At 43.8% G+C, this 19,610-nt stretch overlaps 1 protein-coding gene across 1 annotated transcript in view; it reads right to left on the reverse strand.

Annotated features, from left to right (window-relative positions):
• Positions 1–304: 304 nt before the first annotated feature.
• LOC138487300 (NXPE family member 1-like) overlaps positions 305–19,610 on the reverse strand; it is a 79,591-nt gene continuing 60,285 nt past the window's right edge. The window contains exons 3-5 of the mRNA XM_069613910.1: positions 11,818–11,879; positions 4,873–5,091; positions 305–1,171 (exon numbers count right to left, since the gene is read on the reverse strand). Coding sequence (XP_069470011.1) covers positions 639–1,171; positions 4,873–5,091; positions 11,818–11,879 — 814 coding nt within the window. The 3' untranslated portion in view covers positions 305–638. The remainder of the gene's footprint in view (positions 1,172–4,872; positions 5,092–11,817; positions 11,880–19,610) is intronic.

Consider the following 19,610-nt stretch of genomic DNA (forward strand, 5'->3'; position numbering starts at 1 on the left):
ACTGTCAGTTTAGCTTTGACAACAAACCATGTGTTATATCATATTAAGTTGTCTTATGTAATATCAGTTATAAAGTGCAGCGATTCCTACTAGAGTGACATGTTGGCACCGAAATCTGGTTAGACAAACAGTGGGACTAGATGTGGCATTGGCTACTTGGAAATTAACAGTCTAGTGTGCCATACTGAAAGGCAAATATGGCTGACACTCATTCAAGCCATGAAAACTAAGTTGACAGCCTAATAACCTGAACACAAAAGGGCAAGCTGTGGTTGGAGTGTATTTTAAGAATCAGACCATTTACTGTACACAAGGATTTGAGCAAACTCATATTGTTGTACAGACCGCCAGTAAATGGCAACCAATGATGGTGAGAAGTGCTTCTGCTTGCTAAAATGTGTATGTAAGCAGGAAGCCACATTTTTGTGCACACTGGTATCACTTAACCCCATAGACAGGAAGTCCAAGTACACACTGTTTCCATTGCCAGAAAGTCTAAAATTCTTGATTTGAGCCTCTATACGATGTGGAGAAGAGGTTGCCACCAATTGAAGTCAATCCCTTAAGACTTCGGAAGCAGCAAGTAAGACCTTTGGAGCAAGCTTTAATGCTAATTTACTTCATCCCATGGCTAGCGATTAACAAATGTAAGATAAGAACATATTAATCTGGTTATGGACCACATATTCCGGTGGATGGCAAAGTTGTGAAGCAGAGGCAATGGTCATGTCCCAGGCATCGACTACTCCCACATTGAGGCCTTGTAAGATACGGGTCGTGGCAAGGTACTGCACGTAGCCATGGAAGTCACTGAAATGCTCCACATCCGGGTGTAGCTCTCTGGTGTTTCCCATCTTTATTATAACCTTGGTCTGCGGAGCCCGCCGCAGTAAGCGCTCCACTGCCTGGCGGATATTGATGACTCGCCTGATGAAGACCTCAAGGGGAATGGGCCTTAAGTGCTGGCCGAGAGTTATGACGACTGCCGTGTAAGAGTCGCCCGCCAGGTGATTGATCTGATTAGTGATACATGCATAGTCGGACATGGGGAAATTCGTGGCGAGAAAGGGAAGTCCATGCTTTGTCCACTGGATACGAAAATTCCTGTCCATGTCTAGAGCCACCCGGTTTCCATGCCAGTCATTTGGATGCAGGTCAAAATACCTCAGACCTAAAAAAACAGAAGAAGCATACATTAAAAGAAACTGCATTATTAGACTTTTGATGTCAATAAGGGATGCATTTCCTGTCATTTGCATTAAAGCTGTTTTACCCTGAAAGAGAATTAAAAAATCATGGATCCCTTCCTACAATACCATATGCAGCAGCACTGAAGACTATGCACATGCTGCTAATTAAGCCCTTATTAGGTGTGTTTGAAACGAAGATCTATACATAAATGTTCCTTTTCCCTTTTAATCCTGCCACATTGTTTAAAGCTTTTTTCAAAGCACTGTAACTCAGTAATCCCTCACTGGCGCTTGTTTGTATATCCAATGCTTTACAGATGCCTGCTGAAAAACAAAGGAAAGCTTCATTTTTGTGTTTTCGGAAAGAATGGAATTCTCACCATTACAATCTAAACTGAATGAGGCCAATAACATGCCTTGTTAAAGATGTAGGGCCCGATTCATGGAAATGTGCGCTGAAATCCTGCAAGGGCCACGTGCCAAGAAGGACACTGCTCAGGCCTGCGCACAGAAGAAAAAATTCACGCCCTGCGTATTCATGGAATTCACTGCGCTAAGTAACCGCCTTCACATGTCACACCCGGAACGCCCCTGACACGCCCACACACAATGCATAAACACCCAGAACAGCTACTTTTGCACGCTCCCCTGGCCATGAATACACGCACCCTTCATACAGTGCATGGGGTCCACCACAAGCAGGCCTTCATCTCAGGGACCCTACGCAGGGTCCCCCATAACTGTTGCCGGGACCCCGAAAACACAAGTATGAAAAATCATAACTCGGTCTAAACCCGGATAATCTCCGTGCGAACCCCTGTAAGCCGTTCCTGTACCCCACTACACTGCTTATGCGCACCTCTAAGTAAGATCAGGACCCTGGTTGCATACATGCACCCCTAAATCCGAAATACAAGCCCACATCTGTGCTGCGAATCCTATGCATAAGTGTACTTTTGCCTGCTTTCAGGTGGCGGATAGTATGAAGGACTTGCATGGCCAATTACCATCCGATAAGTTACACACTCAATTCCATGAATATCTCTCGTGCCACATAATTGTGGACATGCAAGGGACTGTCTGCGGCCCATGCCTCGTAATGCCCACTTTTTTCTCAAGTTCTTCCCCATTTTCCATGTTCCACCCCATACTCCACCCTCTGCGCAAGTGTTAGGAAAGATTTCATAATTCGTATGTAATTTTCCCTCCATGTGTCAACCCCCAAACGTTTTGCTGCTGTTTTACACCCTGATCTAGACCTTGCCAGAGAAGCACAGCCCTCAGCTGCACTCCTCTGGGCTTTCGCTCACTTATATGGGGAAACTGACATGCCCTTAAGACAGTCGGCAATGGGAGACTTTGTTTCCCTTAGTCCTTTCCTCATGTTGCAGCTTTTGTGCAACATGTAACAAGAGTGCAATGTAACTTACTTTACAGCACCCTTGGGTCTCTAGTCATTCCTAAGGCCCTAGAAACTCTCGCTGGACTTTTTATGAACTGTGCAGATGTGTCATAGGCAGGACTGGTGGCAGCTATTGTTTTCATGTATTTTTAACCCTTTCTTGCCATGTTAACCGCGCTTACCGCGCTTGGTACGAATAGGTGGCCTGGCTCCAAAATGGCCATGCCACGAGGTTCTTTGTCCTGTCCTTTGGCCATCTTGCCCCTTCACCTTCCCCAGGTCGGGCCGACCCGGGTTAGTCCTTATTTAGTCATGCACTTTCCCGTGAAACCCAATGCTTTCGCAGGCTTCTGCATGCCTTGTGTGTGTGCCTCCAGGATGTGGGCTGGGATGTCTGTTCCCAATACACATCCTGGGTGCTAGAGAGTCTGGAGTGTCCTGAATGCCTGGGACCACCATGGTCCGTGATTGGTCCACGTATGGAGTGAGTGTTTGTGAGCAGATCTCCCATTGGGTCCTCTGTTTTGGCGCAAAGGGAACTTTGGATAAGAGGAGGCTGGAAACACCACTACCATGTCGATCTCCTGAGTTCACACGAACAAAGGATAAGGAGCCACGTATCCTGCAACAAGAAGACGAGTCGAGGAACCGCTGGTGACCTGCTGGAAGGTTTTGGCAACCTAAGCCCGCTGTCGTCCCGTGGGACCCCTCTGCCTCTGATCATCCTAGAAGGTCTGCGAAGATGCTTCAACCCATTGGAATAGTGGGATCAACTATTCTCGGCACCTTCAACAAACCCTGCAAGTAAGCCTCTTTGGAAGTGTCCCTGGGCCAACTAGTGGGCTGACCAGCTTACACGGGACGTTTGCTCTGATACCGCCGCCGTTTTGAGGAGGCCCTCAAAACTTGGTATACTGCTTGCTTTCTGTCCACGGCACCCGCACACCCAATTTCATACACTTGGCATTCCCAGGTCTGAAGTGAGACACGTGCGCCCGGACCGGAGTAAACGCAGTTGCCGTGTTGCCCTGCCGTGGCAACGACCTTTGCAAGTTTGCTGCCTTTGTGACCCTCTTCCCCCTGAAGCCTGCTGCAGTGAAGTTGGGCCGATTCCTCCTCCCGGAGCGGAGAAATCGCCACTTTCCCGTTTGGGAATCCTCGCTGTATCTCTGAGTCTACACAGTGTCGAGACGTCCTGATTATCGTGTTCGAACCTGCCAGCGAAGTGGACTGTACTGACAAAGTTTGGGTCTGCCTGCGTAGGGGACTGGTGAGTAATCCTTACCCCAACCGGTGGCCCCTAGAACATTTATACGCACAAAGTGGCACCTGTGGGCCCCTTTCCTTTCCACCTCTATTGCGAAATAGCGACTCAATCAAGCGCTCTCAATATGCCTCTGCCCTCAAGTGGAAGCCCTGCTTGAATAGTGGGAACTTGTTCTTCATCGCCTCATCCACCGATCTGAGCTGCTAGAGACCCTTGAAGAGACCCTATTTTGTCCATTGGCACAAGCACGTGCATGTACTATTGAGCACAAGGCTCCTCTCTTCGTAGGGCTTGGACTGCCTCTTAGTTAGGTGTATTCATGATGTAGAACTGGGCCTAAAGATTACCTGCACTGCCTGTTTTCCTCCCCATCTAGGTGGTCTACATATTTTGTGCTTTTAATCCCTTAGAGCCCTATGGTCTTGTATATATATTGTGTTGATTGTCATGTATTGGTTTACTTTAGCATTACTTTGATTCTTTACTATGGTCTATGTTACAGAGGCCTTGTAATAAATGTGTCTATATTTTTAATATAACACCTGTCTGGAGTAATTTGAAAGTGTCATTGGTCTGTGTGCTCATTGAGGTCTTTCAGACACCCTCACCCCTCTTGAGACTTAGTCATGACCGCCTGCCATAGCTACCCTGATTGGTCTGGCTTGTCCAGAGTTTACCCTCTTCCAAGAAACTAGGTTGGCCCTTCTGAACCTCTGCCCCTCCAGGTCAGAGTTCAGAAATCCCTCTTAACAGCAAGCCTCACCCACGATCTGTGCAGTGTCTCGTGCAAGGCGTTCAATGGCTCGCAAAGATGTGCCGAAGCAGCGCAAACTCCATGTAAGTCCAGGAAAAGCACCATGCATTCGATTCTATGTATCGACGATCTGGGATTTGCGTGCTGTTTGGTGTGCAATTACCCTATTCTCTGTGCAAATAATTCCATGAATTGGGCCCTCAATCTTTACTCGTGAACCATTAGCACCACAGGCTGCACAGCCATTGCTTGTCCTTACCCTTTGCAAATTTTGGGAAGTGGTGGATCCACTGGAGCAGAGTTGAGTCTCCCATGAGGTAAATGAGCTTCCCCTGGATGCACGGGTTCAGCAGCTCCTCATTTTCATAGTAAGACACATTGCAGAATAGCGACCGCCACAAATTCTCATAGAAGTACCCACTGGGAAATCGGGAGCTCATGCCGGTCTTGCACTTTTCTTGCCCAAATGTTAAAGTGCCTGTTTAAAAAATAACAAATATATTTGGGGTGTAAATTATCTGTCAATTACCTCTATGTAATAATTATCGGGCACCAGCACAACCCTTAAATGGCCGCCAGGTTTCCGCCACGTAATCAGTTGGATTTATATGTATTTTGAAGCAACCCACTTTTGACAACAATTGTTTCCAACATCAACTGTTCAAGGAGACTATTTCCCATTTCTCATGGATGACCCATTCACCATGATGACATACACATTGGAGCTCATTTTCATGCTCTGCATAATTTAGCAGCAGGCACCTAGTACGTTTTCTCTCCAGCGTAGCCAGGTCACCACCGCCAGATTTTCGTCACTTGCGCAGGGTGGTGAGGGTTTAAGGCGAGGGCAAAAGTCTGTGTACAAGCGGGTATGCCAACCTTTTGCTCTCCCCTCTGCACTCCTCAGTGCAAATTGAGTAAACGCCACCTGCCATGTGCGCATGGCAGGCGATGTTCACAATGGATCCCTATGGTGGTGCAAAAAGCAGCGGACTCCATAGGGATCCCCCGCATTTGCACCGGCATTAAAGAAAATGCTGCCGCAAATGCTGGTGTATTTGTATGGGGGAGAGGAAGGGAGGGGCGGAAACACAAGTTGCGTTCCTCCCCTCCTCTCCACCATACAGATGAATAAAAATGTGCAATGGTGTTTACATTACAGTTAGCTCAAAATGAGCTTCATTATGGCATCTTTGTAGCCTTAAGATGAGCTGCTGAGCCATATTTTCCCTTTCTCCTTTCCTCACCAACATTTGTTCTATTTTCTGCTTCCTTTCCAAACTCTTGGAATGTGTACTCAATACTGATTTCTCTCAAGTCTTTACTCAAATGCCCTTTTCCCGCCTCTTCAACCTGGCTGTCATCCCTGCGAGTCCATCTTGCTCCTTACCTTCTCTCTACTGCCTGTTATTGCAAACGTTCTTCCCTTCTTATTTGACTTGACCTACCTTCTGCATTTGACATTGTTGGGTGTTCTTTACACTGTTCCTCTTTATCTTCTCTTTGGATGTCTCACACTGCTCTGTCCTGGCTATCTTCCTATCTTTATTCAAATACTCAGTATCTTTGACATGTAAGTCTTGTTGTCCTCTTCTAATTCTTTTCTTTTGTTCTCAAAGCTCTGTCCATGTTCCTTTACTGTTCTCATTATAATTGGTTCCCCTTTCACGTATTATAGCATCTATTGGAATAGGAGGGGTCTGTCTTCCCCTCCTATTCCAAGAACTCACATGTTTTCATTTCCTCTCCCTGCTTCACTGATCACCTTCTCTTCACAACCTTGTATTTTCTTCTAGCAACGCAACCCTAAATGCTAACCCACTCCCTTCATCGTAACTCCTCAAAACCAAAAGTCCTGTTTTTGTATCCCTCCTCTGCCATCTTTGCCCCCCACCTCTATTAAATGACCCACTTCTTCTCTCACCCTTTCAGTATCTGCTGCAAATTATTGGGTTATCTTTGATTCTTCTCACAATTTTTCCTGTCATATAGATTCTGTGACGCAGTTGTCCTTTCAGACTTTTCAATATAAGTAAAATCAATTGTTTTCTTAACTTTCATACCATAAATATTCAATTTTCTCTTTGGTCTGCTCGCCTATTTTCTCACCCACACAAGACGTTTCTCTTTATCTTCTCTTTCAGATTCCCCTTCTTGACCACATCTCTCCCTCAGTCAACTCAGTTCACTGACTCCTTTTTTCTACTTGCCAACATTTTTGTTTTCCTTGCAGTTTTTCAGTGCATTCCTTTTCCGTCACCTCCATTCCTCCCCACTCATCACTGTTGATTCGGAACTTTAAACTATTAGATCACGCTTCAACCAGACTGTTCTTATGTCAACCTTGGTTCCAATCGTTCTCACTTTTTACCTCCAAATACAAGAATGCACTTATCTTTCTGCCCAGTCTGCTTCTACTCTCCCTTCTTTCTACTCTGTTTTGAAATCACATCTTCTTTCTTTTCACCCCCTTAACATTCCCTGCTATTTGCAAAAACTGTACTTTCTCTTAATTATATACAGTGGTACTTATCTCTGCTCAGCCCATAAGTGTTAAAGAAATACAATCAAATTAAATGAAGAAGCAGTCAGGAATAAGTTAGTTACCTCTGGTAATATATTTGTGAATCCAATAGCCTCTCGCGGGGAGTAAACCAAGAGTAAATCAGAGTTAATACAATAGCATCTTTGTGAATCAGCCCCATAAAATCTATATAAAGAAATTGCTGGTAGTAACTCTAAATTACTCTGTATTTGCTATATTGAGAGACAAATACATTCACCAAGATGTTATCAGGAGTAAATCTGTCTTTATGCTGACATTCTACCGGAAAGAGAAAAGTAAGCCAAGAGTAAACCATAGTTACTACTGGTATTTTAATTGTGGGTCTCTCTCTCTCTCTACAGGGGTCACTCAGAATTTGTCCTGGTCACAGATTTGTGAATCTGTCCCAATGTGAGGGTGAAGAAGGTCCCTGCTGAATAGACAAAATAATATTTCATACTAATTTTAGAAGGTGATACACTACAATTTAGACATGCCCACAATGATTCGCAAAAACCTTTTCTAGGTGAAACTTTGAGTTACCATGAGAAAAATAACTGACAACTGATTCACTGAACAACTTTGCTCATTTCTATTGGCTTCTTACAACACCAACAAAGGGCAAGACTTGCAAACTACAACAAAGCCGAGCGGGCTCCAAATGAGGTGGACACCGAAGGTTAATAGGGATCATAACACAAAGGAGCAAAAAAAAGAAAAAGAAGCCCATCTACAATCCTGTGATGATTCCAATCGAGTCATCAACGTATTCCCCGGCGGTAACCTCCTCCCACGTGGCCAGGGGACAGCGGCCGCTACCTGATCCTGACCCTGGGGGAAGCTATGTGAGGGAGGATCACCTGGGAGGAGACAGCCTCCAGGGAGATGTCATGGATTCATTGGATGAGGCATGGTATCCCGTTTGCCCATGAGGAAAACCCCTAGGCACCCAATATCCTAATGGCCTACTGCCATACATCTATATCGCCATTTTGGGAACATTGAGAAACCTTTTCCTCAGAACCTTTTCAGACAAACATCCATCCTTGGTCTAAAAAGTAAAAACTCAGAGAATAGCTTTTCCAGTTCTAATTCCCCTACATATGGAACCGACTCATCATATAGAACTATTAAAAGAAAGTGATTTCCCATTTAATTTGCATCAGTTAACATCAATGGACTCCATTTCTCACAAACACCCAGGTACTGGGACGAGGAGGATGAGGGGAATGATGCAGAGCTGAGGGAACCTCAAGTTCAATAATCATGCTACTTGTTTTCAGACTGCATCTGTGCGCGGGACATTTAAAGATTGAAAGAAACCTCCAGGAGGCTGCTGTTTGGGTGAAGCCATTACAACTCTCTGTGAGGCATGTGGAAGCTGTAAGCATGAACCGGTGTGGCCGGAGGCAAGGGGCTTGCCACCAAGGAGTCAGAGGAACATTGCGTGAGCAGGACATGCCACAGAGACACCAGGAACCATGGTAAGATTCCTGGGCATTCGGCAACTGGAGAAAGCAACGTTGCATCTACCAGGACCTGAAGGAAGTCAGGCATACGGGAGCAGAGCTGCGAGAGAACCCGAAACGATGTGAAGCAGTCCAGAGTGGAAAGCGTGCGGCAAAGCTTTGTCTCATAAGCACAAATGGAACCGAACATGCCACAGACAGTCAATCCAAGCAAAATGGGGACCCCAAGGTGTTTCAGAAACAGCGCCAAACAACATTTGTAAACTTTAAAGACAGAGAAACCGTGACATTAAGGAGATTGTTTGCATATATGAGGGGCACCCAGAGCGAATGTTGAAACAATCAGAAATACAAAGCCAAAGAAGAAATATGTAGATTTGGAAGTAAAAGAGAAACTGTTACCTGGAATATAAGAAGTCCTGGCAGGCGAGTAAACCAGGCAGCTAAATGTGTAATACCAAAACAGAAGTAAGCAATTGTGGAAGTAAAAGAGGAACTGTTACTGTGAATAAGAGGTAATGGCAGGGGAGTATACCAGGCAATCATAAGTGCATAAGAATTCCTGTCAGTGGAGTATACCAGGCAGAAGCAAATCTACAGAGAATCTCCAGAGAAAAGCCTTTTTAAAGAAGGAACTACATGACTAAGCACAGTTGTGATAAATAGTATTATTGTAAGCCAAGAGAGAGACAATGAATTGTGAGACCAAGAATCTTTGGAGTTAAGGAGGAATCCAAGGGAAGGGAATAAAGCTGTGGAACCAAGATGTGTTACTCTTGGAGAATAGTGTGTTGAATGATTAATTCCAATGAAAACGAATCCATGAGATGCCCCCCCCCCCTTGGAACTAAGATCCTTGTTTGACCTTGGAATACTTTTGTGTTAGAGAAATAGTTGAAAAAGAGAAAAAACCCAAAGGATGGGAATCATCTTCTGGAACCAAAGTTCTGTTACCTTAAAGAACATTAATGTTGGATCTGTTCTACTTTTTCATTTTTTTAACTCTTTTTACAATCACCAGGTTAAAGACATTTTCCCTTTACATCGTATAATTTGGTTTGCATGTGAGGGTCAGGATAAGAACATTTGGACACAAGGACAGTTTTTATTTTGACATCTTGTCACAGAGAGATCCTTAGTTGATGGTTTTAGGTAGGGAGATTCCTCAAGAGCAGGGTCAAAGAGGTTTTTACCCAACCCCTTTTCATGTTAGTAAAAGTCTTTAACCAGAAACTTGGCAACTTTGTGTCCAACATTAATTTCTGACACCTCACACTCACCTTGAAGTTCACACAACAGGTCTCTGTTTTTCACAATCTTAAGTCTTTGGATCCCTCCCTCAGAGATTCTCCTTTCTCAGCCCCCCACATTCCCTGGGGGTCAAACTATCCCCACACTTCTCTGGCTCTTTGGTATGTAGATTCAGGTCTGCCTCTTCTTGTCCTCGACTCTGAGGGGACCTCCTGCTGTGGGTCTTGGGGCTAAGCGTGGCTGGCAAAATCTGGGGCCAGTAAAGTGAAAATGATCACCAAAGCTTCCACCAACAGGTGGGCTATCTGAGCATCTCTACAAGTTGTGTCAGGGTACCTTCTGCACCTTGGTAACTGGAGGTAAAGGCTCTGTTTCCCAACACCTTCATCCTCATCTACCTCCTCAATGAGTTGCAACTATATCATACCTAATGGACCATTTCTAATCTTCTCGCCTCTGCTTTCTCTCTCTTCTCCTCTTCATTCAGAACTCGCTACACACTCATACCTCTAGCCCTCCTCCACTCACACCCCTAGGACTTTAAGGTGTACCCTTTAGATTTTACCTCCAGTTTCCAACTCCTTCTTTCTCTCAGCATCATCACCAACCTCCTTCTTGACATTTCACCTCCTTTTCTCCTAGGGTATGTCATTCAACCTCCTCCATGCTCTTCTCTTCACTCCTCTTGAAGTTCCTCCCTCACCATTCACCTGATCTTGCACACCCACTCCAAAATACATTATTGATAGTTGTGAGACGATGAAAAGGATCTGGGTTGTCTGCCCGCAAACGTTTGTTCGCGGATGGACTGCCCACAGTGTAACTATTTGGGCACCCGTATTGTATGTTAATTTTTTTTGGACCCCCTGCCAATGGCAAGGAAGCCGCACCCCTGAAACCCTGAAATACCGAACATTGGGAGTTGGGTTTCAGTATATTTGTATTCAAACAAAACGGTAACACCCAATTAGATCAAAATGGCCATATGGTCTGGGTTTTTTTCGACCTACTTGGGTGTTACCGATGATAATGCCATAGAATAAACATATTTTCCCAGGCCCTCACACATTTTAAATGTGCACAAAATCTCCTTTATTTGTCTACATACATTCACACTGAAGGTAATTGCCCCTCCCCCAATACATTTTGATGAACATTGTTCCCACAGCACACTTCAAAATGTCTTTCACATTTTCACAGGAATGTCACATTTCTCATGAATTTACCACAAGTGCATTATTTAATATATACAGGTACAGGTAGAAAGTTGAGATGCTAATAATTTTACGATAACTGGTAACTGGATCGCAACATGATATACCACGACAAGCCTAGGTATGTAGAATATGCCATAATTCCATGGAGAGTATGCAACATCTACTTATAGAGGGCTCTGTCTTGTCAATGGTATATATCCGGTTATCTAGCAAATATCCACATGATATTAACTTAATCGCATTTGATGAATTCTGGCCATACATAGTTTTAGGTCGATCTATTGTTATCTCTAATAACGTTTATTGTGCTTGGAAAGGAATTGCATTGATGTCACCTGTTTTTAAAGATTACTGATGATGTCTTTTACAATGTTAGCAATAATTAGGCAAAGTTTGTTGTAGGGATGTTGATAGGTCTGGAAAAGATCCCGGGCTACGCTCATTTTGGAACTATCGGGACTGGGGGATAACTAGCCTTTTTGGTATAGTCGTTATCAATTAATGTATGATGGACTTTTTTTAATTTTATTTTTATATTATTATTCTGATATTGTTTATTGTAATTTGGATGTGGAAGGTTACTTGTTTAACCATATCACATCAATACACATTTTAAAAAATTATAATAATTATACTGCATGGTTTACTCAAAATGACAACTGGAGTGTGGATGCAGGTTTGCGCAGGACACATAAATGGCAAGACCAAAGATAGGTACTTACTGTTGCAGTTCATAACATCGATGGGTTCAAACTTCTTTTTAATTTCTACTCCATTATTAGACCTTCAGATTTAGATACAAGGGGAAACAAAAAGGAACAAACTGTTACGATAATGTACTGAACCCACCAACAGAAGCACGATACTGAGAGAATCCTCGTACCCAAGCCTGCGTCTTCCCACCATGCCTCACTCCATTCACGCATCCACACCCCATGCACTGCCGTTCTGGATGACAATAAAGGGAGGTGCAACAAATGCTGGCGCATAAGTCCGAACAAACCCACCAAGAAGTGACCCGCAAAGACTTGTGGGTCACCGATTTGAACATCATTCCGTTATCTGTGAATATTCATCTGGGGTAAGAGGGCTAACGTTGCCAAAGCTACACTATGGGAATCATTACGAGGCGGGCGGAATGGGTTTAACGGCGCTGGTAAAGGTGCCAGCGCCGTTAAACTCATTACAAGGTTCCCTTGCGGGACCCGCTCTGGATGTCTGGTTTTACGAGACATCCATAGCGGGTCCCGCGAGGGGGCCAGCGAGCTAACAACGGGCCCGTTACGGGCCTGTTATTAACGGGCCCATTATTAGCTCCCTCCCCATTCCCATTGAGCCCTATGGGGGCTCGAATGGGAATGGGGAAGGTCCGGGTTCCTTGAAAGGGGAAATACCGGGCCCTCCAAGGTCGGAATGGCCCGGCATTTCCCCATTTAGGGAACCAGGACCTGAGTTTGGAGGCAGCCATGTCCTTATTAAGGGCATGGCTACCTCCAAACTCGTAATGAGGCCCTATGGCTCTTCTCTCACCCAGAGCACTGCGATGTATCCTTTCCCCCCTCTGACCCCCTGACATAAACCCTATGGTGCCCTTTAAGCCCTCCCACCCCAATTAATTGAATGTATTGTCTGGAGGAAATGTGGTGTGACCCTCAAACTCAAGTCGAAGATATCTAATTTTTTTATTTTCAGCACGAGTCAATACAATCATGGTGAGTCACTGGAGCTTGAAAAATAATGTAACATGCTCCACTGCTCCCTGCGGACCTATCAGCACCAAGTATTGAACTGAGGCTTGTGATATGGCCATTGTTCGGGGACTGCAGCATCAGACTGATGTCCCTGGTTGGCCCACATGGGGAAAAATGCATGCTCGCGGAAACGATCACAAGTTTACAATATTCCCAACAAATCTAAAATGTGTTTATTTGAGTTTCCATGCAATTAGTTTGCCCAGCATAAGTCACGGTGCATTTCTTAAAAACACTGTGTGCCCTTACTGAGTACAATGATTTTCACAACAATGGTAATTTTAACTCAATTCAGATTTTGTGCACGTGATCAGTTCTGTAGTTTTAAGTGGCAATTTTTTCGAAAATTGGTTTTGTAGGCTAAGCTTCATACAAGTTTACTGTTTCAACACAAAGTTGGTCACGTGAATGGATGCTATCAGGTAATGGATAAAACATTGAATTAATTTTAGAAATTCAGAGGGCACTGGGGAGGGATTGGTCTACTGACCACTCAGACTGCATGATGGGAGCTTGGAAAATCTAGGAATTGGGTTTTCAAGTAAAGTCTTGAAAAGTCACGCACTGTACTCTGTAAGGTAAAGAAGACACAGCGCATACCAACATGACAGATGGCCTGGGTCAACAAAACAAATAGGGATCTTTCTGAACCAAAACACTTGTAAAAAAAATATATCATTTGCATGACAATGGCAAATATTTGAATACCCCTTCCTTGGAACTTACTGGTAGGTTCTCGTTGGCTACAAAGAGATTCTCTATAAATAGTGGACTGGAGTGGATGGTTTGCTTTATGATGAAAGCCAAATTCTAGATATTTCTCGGGATTGTAGAGTGCGTAACGCCAAAACTTGATAGATCTCTTGAAATAACTCTAAGGGTCTGGGGGCTAAAAAACAAGTTTCTAAGCCCCAACAGAAACAGCCCATAGCACATTCCTTTCTACCGCAAATCAGAGCGAATACTGAGGCCTGCCCATGTCTCGGACATTCACTGTACCCTGGGGAACCCTATGCCAGTGCCTAAATACTATGTGTTTTACATAGTTAAAATCATAAGAACAAAGTCACCACTACAACACTCTGTCTGCTATATCTTTAAAATCAATATTAAACATTAACAAATACTAGCACATATTAAAGATTGCAGGGATACACTGCTTTCTGATGGTAAGAATTGAAGCTTCAAAATTAGTTTAAAAGGGTGTTGGGAGTTAGGACAGTGACGTTTGGGGTAACAGTGGTCGACCAGCTCTTATATTAGCCAATTTCTCTGCATTCCCTAGCCCGCTTGCTGCAAATGTGTTTAAAATGGGGGGACATTCTCTCTTCACCCATTGCCAGGATCTCCCTCTCGCTGCGTTAAAAGAGGAAAGCTTGGCCAGCCTGAATACTTGCATGGCAGCTGCCACACCTAGGGGCTGAGGCCCAATGGACCATGACCATGAATTATTTTGAAGGGCCCAACTGGGCGTTCGCCCCTCCCATTCAAAACACACATTTAACATACAGAAGTGATGCAATGTTTTTTGCATCATTTAAAACACAAAAAAACAAAAAAAGATTTTTCTTGATATGGAGTGCTTTCATAACTTTAGCAATGCCAGAGATTTTAACACAAGTTACTTTCCTACCAGGATTGTTATTGAGACCCAGAAAGTGACCATTTTGTCAAGCAGCACAAACAGAAGGATTGCCTTTGTTGCAGACCCCTCATTTATGCAGTCGGCGATGCCTTACCTCTAACTTCCCATTGATTTTCCCACATCGTAACCCGAGAGGTTTGAAAGATTATCAATCTCTTCCATTAAAACTCAGTACAGAGATGAACTTCAACATTTAAGATCTGAGTAAAAACCTTGCTGATCCATCTGGCTGTGGTATGCTTTATCCAATGATAATGCTGATGGAAACTATAGAAGATAGGATATCCGATAGACTGCAAGTCAATTACCTCTGTGTCCAAAGACATAAGATCAGGACATTCCTATTCAATCAGGTGATGATGGGGTTGGTCGACAGGAACATTATGGTCAATAAGGTTGGCAGGTTCTCTGAGAATCTCTATGTTGAGTCACTTAGCTCTTCTGATAACCAAATAAATAAACAATTTTGGACAAAAGCTTTACACCAAAGTTTCCACTAATCACATGGAAGCCTTTGAATAACCGTTAAATGTATCTTAATTATCTGCAGGAATTAAGTCAATCCTATCTGGTAATGTACCTGATATCACTGTTGAATTTTGTAAATGTATTTTCACCTCATTTATTGACTCAATTTCAAATTGTTGCTAACATGGGGAGGTGAAGAGATTTTTCAAGAATGCTCATTTCTGGCGCTGATACCTAAGTGAGGGAAAGATCATAGCAATATTGTGAAGTTTCATTCAAAATTCTTGGTCATTACGTTTTATGCTTATATCTTTGCTTATCTATTAACCCAATTTATACAATATTTCATTCACCATGATAAGTCTGGGTTTCTCAAGGGATGTCTCTCTTTGCAAAATACCAGATGCATTTGCCAAGTGTTCATGGTCACAAAGCCAGGCTACTGAGTCACATTGAGAGTGATGGTTTTAGATGCATGAACAGCCTGTTCTGTGCATTTTCTGAAGACAATGTGGAGAATGCTGACATATTGTAGGCCTCAAATAGTATTAAATGCCAGTGTTCCGGTAGCAAATATAATACAGAATACCATTAACCTAATAACTACTAACATTATCCAAACCCTTAAAAATGTCATTGTCATTTGGCCTTCTCTTTTCTTAACTTAGTGCGAAAAACCTCTGACCGTGAACAAAAATGCAGCCCCTCGTGTTTTGCAAAGCGTCATCATCAAAAAAATGTATTTCATAGATTTTTTTTAAATGACTGACTTTATTATTGCGAGGTTCCTTTGAGTTAAAAGAAAGAGCATGAATGTCTCCCCGGAAACTTAAGTCTTCTATTCAAAATGGGCTGATGGAGTCTAGTTGCCGACATTTTCAATTATGCCATCTCTCATTTTTATTCAGAAAATGTGCTCTTTAGTTCAATGGCATTCCTAATGACACAGATCCAAAAGCTTATCAATGGAGAGAGGACTGGTTGGTGGGGTGACTGTTACAAGCATTGTTTGTTATTAACCAATCAATATGCTCATTAACTCTGCAATTAAAATTACTTGTGAGCCCCTTTGGGAATTGAACTCTACCAGTCAGAACCAAATCAGAATACCCCATGATATGTTTCTTTGGGATAACCCTGTGATTTAATTTGGTGGCCATATGATCCATTGTGATCCCTGGATTCAGTGTGGAATTTTCCTCATTGATGATTAGATGATGTTGGGGAATGGGCGAGTTAAAACCTTTTGTGCAATTGCAGTCTGATTCTGCTCCTCTTGAGTGAATTGCATCATGACTTGCTGCTTACAGCACTGCTTTCTAAGCAGACCAAAAAGGGTAATCTACACTAGGTCCCTTGTGGCACTGCAAATCAAATCCTGGATCATTCAAGCATATGCTGTTTGACTGTCCAAATCTATTCATTTTGTTTAATGTTGTAGAACCCAGAACTGCAATGTTGTATTGCTAATATTTTTGTTTGGAACCCTGTGATGCAGAGCAACATCTGAGGCCCATGTTTGGTAGAGAGAAGTGGGCTCACCTGGAGTTTAATACAATATTGTATCCATCTTGCACATCCAAACGCATGCACAGACATTCGGCCACCCGTGTGCACTGACACACCTTCTCATGCACACCCACTCACATTCAGGCTCCCAAGCAAGAAAACAAACCTAAATAGGCACTCATGCCCAAACAATGAAGGCACACATGTAGACACCACGTGCACAGACATAGAGACAGGCAGCAATGCACGCGCTCTCCCGCCAGTTAAACATCCACATACCTAATTACACACTAACCCACCTATGTACACACACATGACAACGATCTCCATAAACACAGACACCCAGGCATACTCAGTGAGTGTGCATACACACACAGATGCGCACACACTTGCATACACAAACATGTATGTAGGTATTCATGCATACTCACAGAAAACACAAACGCAGGCGGTGGCGGGGACCTGAGATGCACAACCATACATCCCATTATCTCTTGCTCCAATTCAAAGCGCTAGCTTTGTGTTGCCGTTGGTTACTTAAGAACTGGGGGACAGCAGTACTACAGAATGTACAGTCAGACTGGACTGGTAGGGCTAGGCTGAAGAAGTCCCTGTTTCTCACTCACATAGATTAGCCTCCAACTTCCCGGCTCAATATACATGCTCTGCAAGATCAGGCTGCAGAGCCTGGAAGGGCGCCAAGGGGTGTGAAGCAAAGGCTTTGATACTGACAAATTAATTGCACTAATGGGTGGTGTCAAGGTCTCAGAAATATCCATGTTGAGGTGTGACAGAAATGTGATGTTCTACAGACATTAAGGAATGTATGAGTCGGTCAATTTCCTGCAAGCACGATCAACTTGCAAACATCATAAGGGGACAAGCGTGCATTCTACTTTATATCTCTGCAGCTTTAGCAACAGAATAGCTCTGCTACTTTCTCCTCAGCTGATAACTACTATACAGACGTTGCCAGTGCTACCATTAACAGTATTATTGTCAGGCGTGTCCCTTAAGGCAGTAGTTCAGGTTAGCTTTCTTTAGGAGCTTAGGTCTGTCGCATTAAAGGTGCCGCGCCATTCACGCTGAAACCACAGTGACCGTTCGCTTGAACATCAAGGAGAATCACAGCAAAAATATCCGAACTAATCGGGGATTAAAACAGGGGTGCATCCTGGTCCCCTTCAGTACAATCTGGTTGAAGCAGATTTGGACAAGACACTTGGCCTAGTACGTAATTTCCCCCAAAAAATGAATAGGGAGGTAATACTAAGCATGACAAACGCGGATGACACACTCATATTTGATACCACGCCAATTGGTCTCCAGAGATCCCTGGATACATTGTCCCAGTATGCAGAAGATCATTTCATGATAATAAATTAATCGAAAACAAAGATCATGTGTTTGGCTAGGAAAATACAAATGAAACCAGCATTTCGATGGAAGCTCTAACGACCGTAACTTAGATATTGTCAAAGCGTATCAGTACCTGGGTTTCCCAATAAAAGGCCAACCGCCTGCCGAATATTATGGCAACACTCATGCCAAAAATATTTAGAAAATGGTTGGCGGTGAAACACTATATTAACAGGCAATGTGGTTACAACGCGGACGTGGCTCTTGAGATCTATCAAGTGTGCATAATTCCCAGCTTTTTATATGGCCTGGAAGTCATTGCCTTGAAACATGTGGGATGGTTTGAGATTAGAGTACAGCCTTGTATCGCTCCTTTCCTTGTAGTATGTGCAGCAAACCTTACTTTATTGCAAATTGGTGTTGCCATATGTCACCACTAATGCTCTGATGCAAGTAATTGGAAAAAAGAGAGTCACACAAGCCATCAACAGAATCGTAGAGGAGGTGTTGTTGGATGCAGCAAGACATCTTGACAGCCTACATCTCTCTAAATCGCAGCTACACAGCTCGGTTGTGACTGAACAAATCATTAAGAAACAAACAAACACATGGGCCATATTTTTTTATCAATTTCACTAAACAGGATTTGTTTCAAACTCAACTGGTCAGTTTGTATTGGACCAATTACTATGGCAAGTGCATCTATTTTTGATATCAGTAAATTGAATGCGTCCAACGCCATGCAGTCTGTTCTGGGCAATAGCGAGATTTCCTGAACAGGCCCACTCGCCACGCTGTTATTATCATCTTCCTTCAATTCTGATTAATCCAAATCAGCGGAGGATTCCGAAGATGTCAGAAACCTGTTCACATCAGTGGTTATAGACAAGGCAGTTCCAATTACGTTTCCCCTACAATCGCCATCGCGTAGGGTGTGTTCCCTACCCAGGGAAGCGCTTTAGAGGCCTATGACCATATTTAAAAGAGAGTGATTGTTGCCAATCGGTGGTGATAGTGCCAAGTCAGGGTTTTCAGTTGTACAATCCTGCTGTTCATTGACAGGAGCTTTCACTGCAAGGGTGTAAAAGAAATGTGATTTCTGGTTGCAGAGCCGATTTTGCAATGAATTTGTCTTTTTTGGCATTATGTGCAGGTTTCAAGGCTTCCCTGCCTTTTTCTAGTTCTTGCTGTCTCAATGCGGAGACCATGGGCCTCATTACGACCCAGGCGGAAAACCATGGTGCTAATAGCACCATGGTCCATGCCAGTAACTTACCGACTCCGCCTTGGAGAAAGGGGGAATTACCACCCCATTACAAGGTTGGTGGGGCGGTAATTCCCGCTTCCTCCATGGCCCTTCCCCATTCCTATTTTTGCCCCATTGGGCTCAATGGGAATGGGGAAGGCGCTAAGTATGGTACCGCAAATTGCGGTACCGTACTTAGCACCAAGGTCCCTTTGCGGGTCCCTAATTTAATGGCTGGTGTAGACCAGCCGTTAAGGTCGGGTCCCGCAAAGGGACCTCGTAATCAGGCGCTAATGGGTTAACGGCACCGCAGCCTTTTACGGCGCTGTTAACCCATTAGCGCCAGGGTCGTAATGAGGCCCCACGTTTCCGCAGGGAACCTGGGGCATGTCAGTCAGTAAGTAATTTGCTGTTAATACACTTACCTTGTTGGCCCTTCAGGCAAGCAGTACAGTACTTCGCATGCTCATCTCGGCACTTGTCAAGAGACAGAAGACACTCTGTCCCACTCAGTTTCCATGACACCGTGCTGACGCA

Source organism: Ambystoma mexicanum, chromosome 9 (assembly GCF_040938575.1).
Source record: "Ambystoma mexicanum isolate Mex_15411 chromosome 9, UKY_AmexF1_1, whole genome shotgun sequence".
NCBI lineage: Eukaryota > Metazoa > Chordata > Amphibia > Caudata > Ambystomatidae > Ambystoma > Ambystoma mexicanum.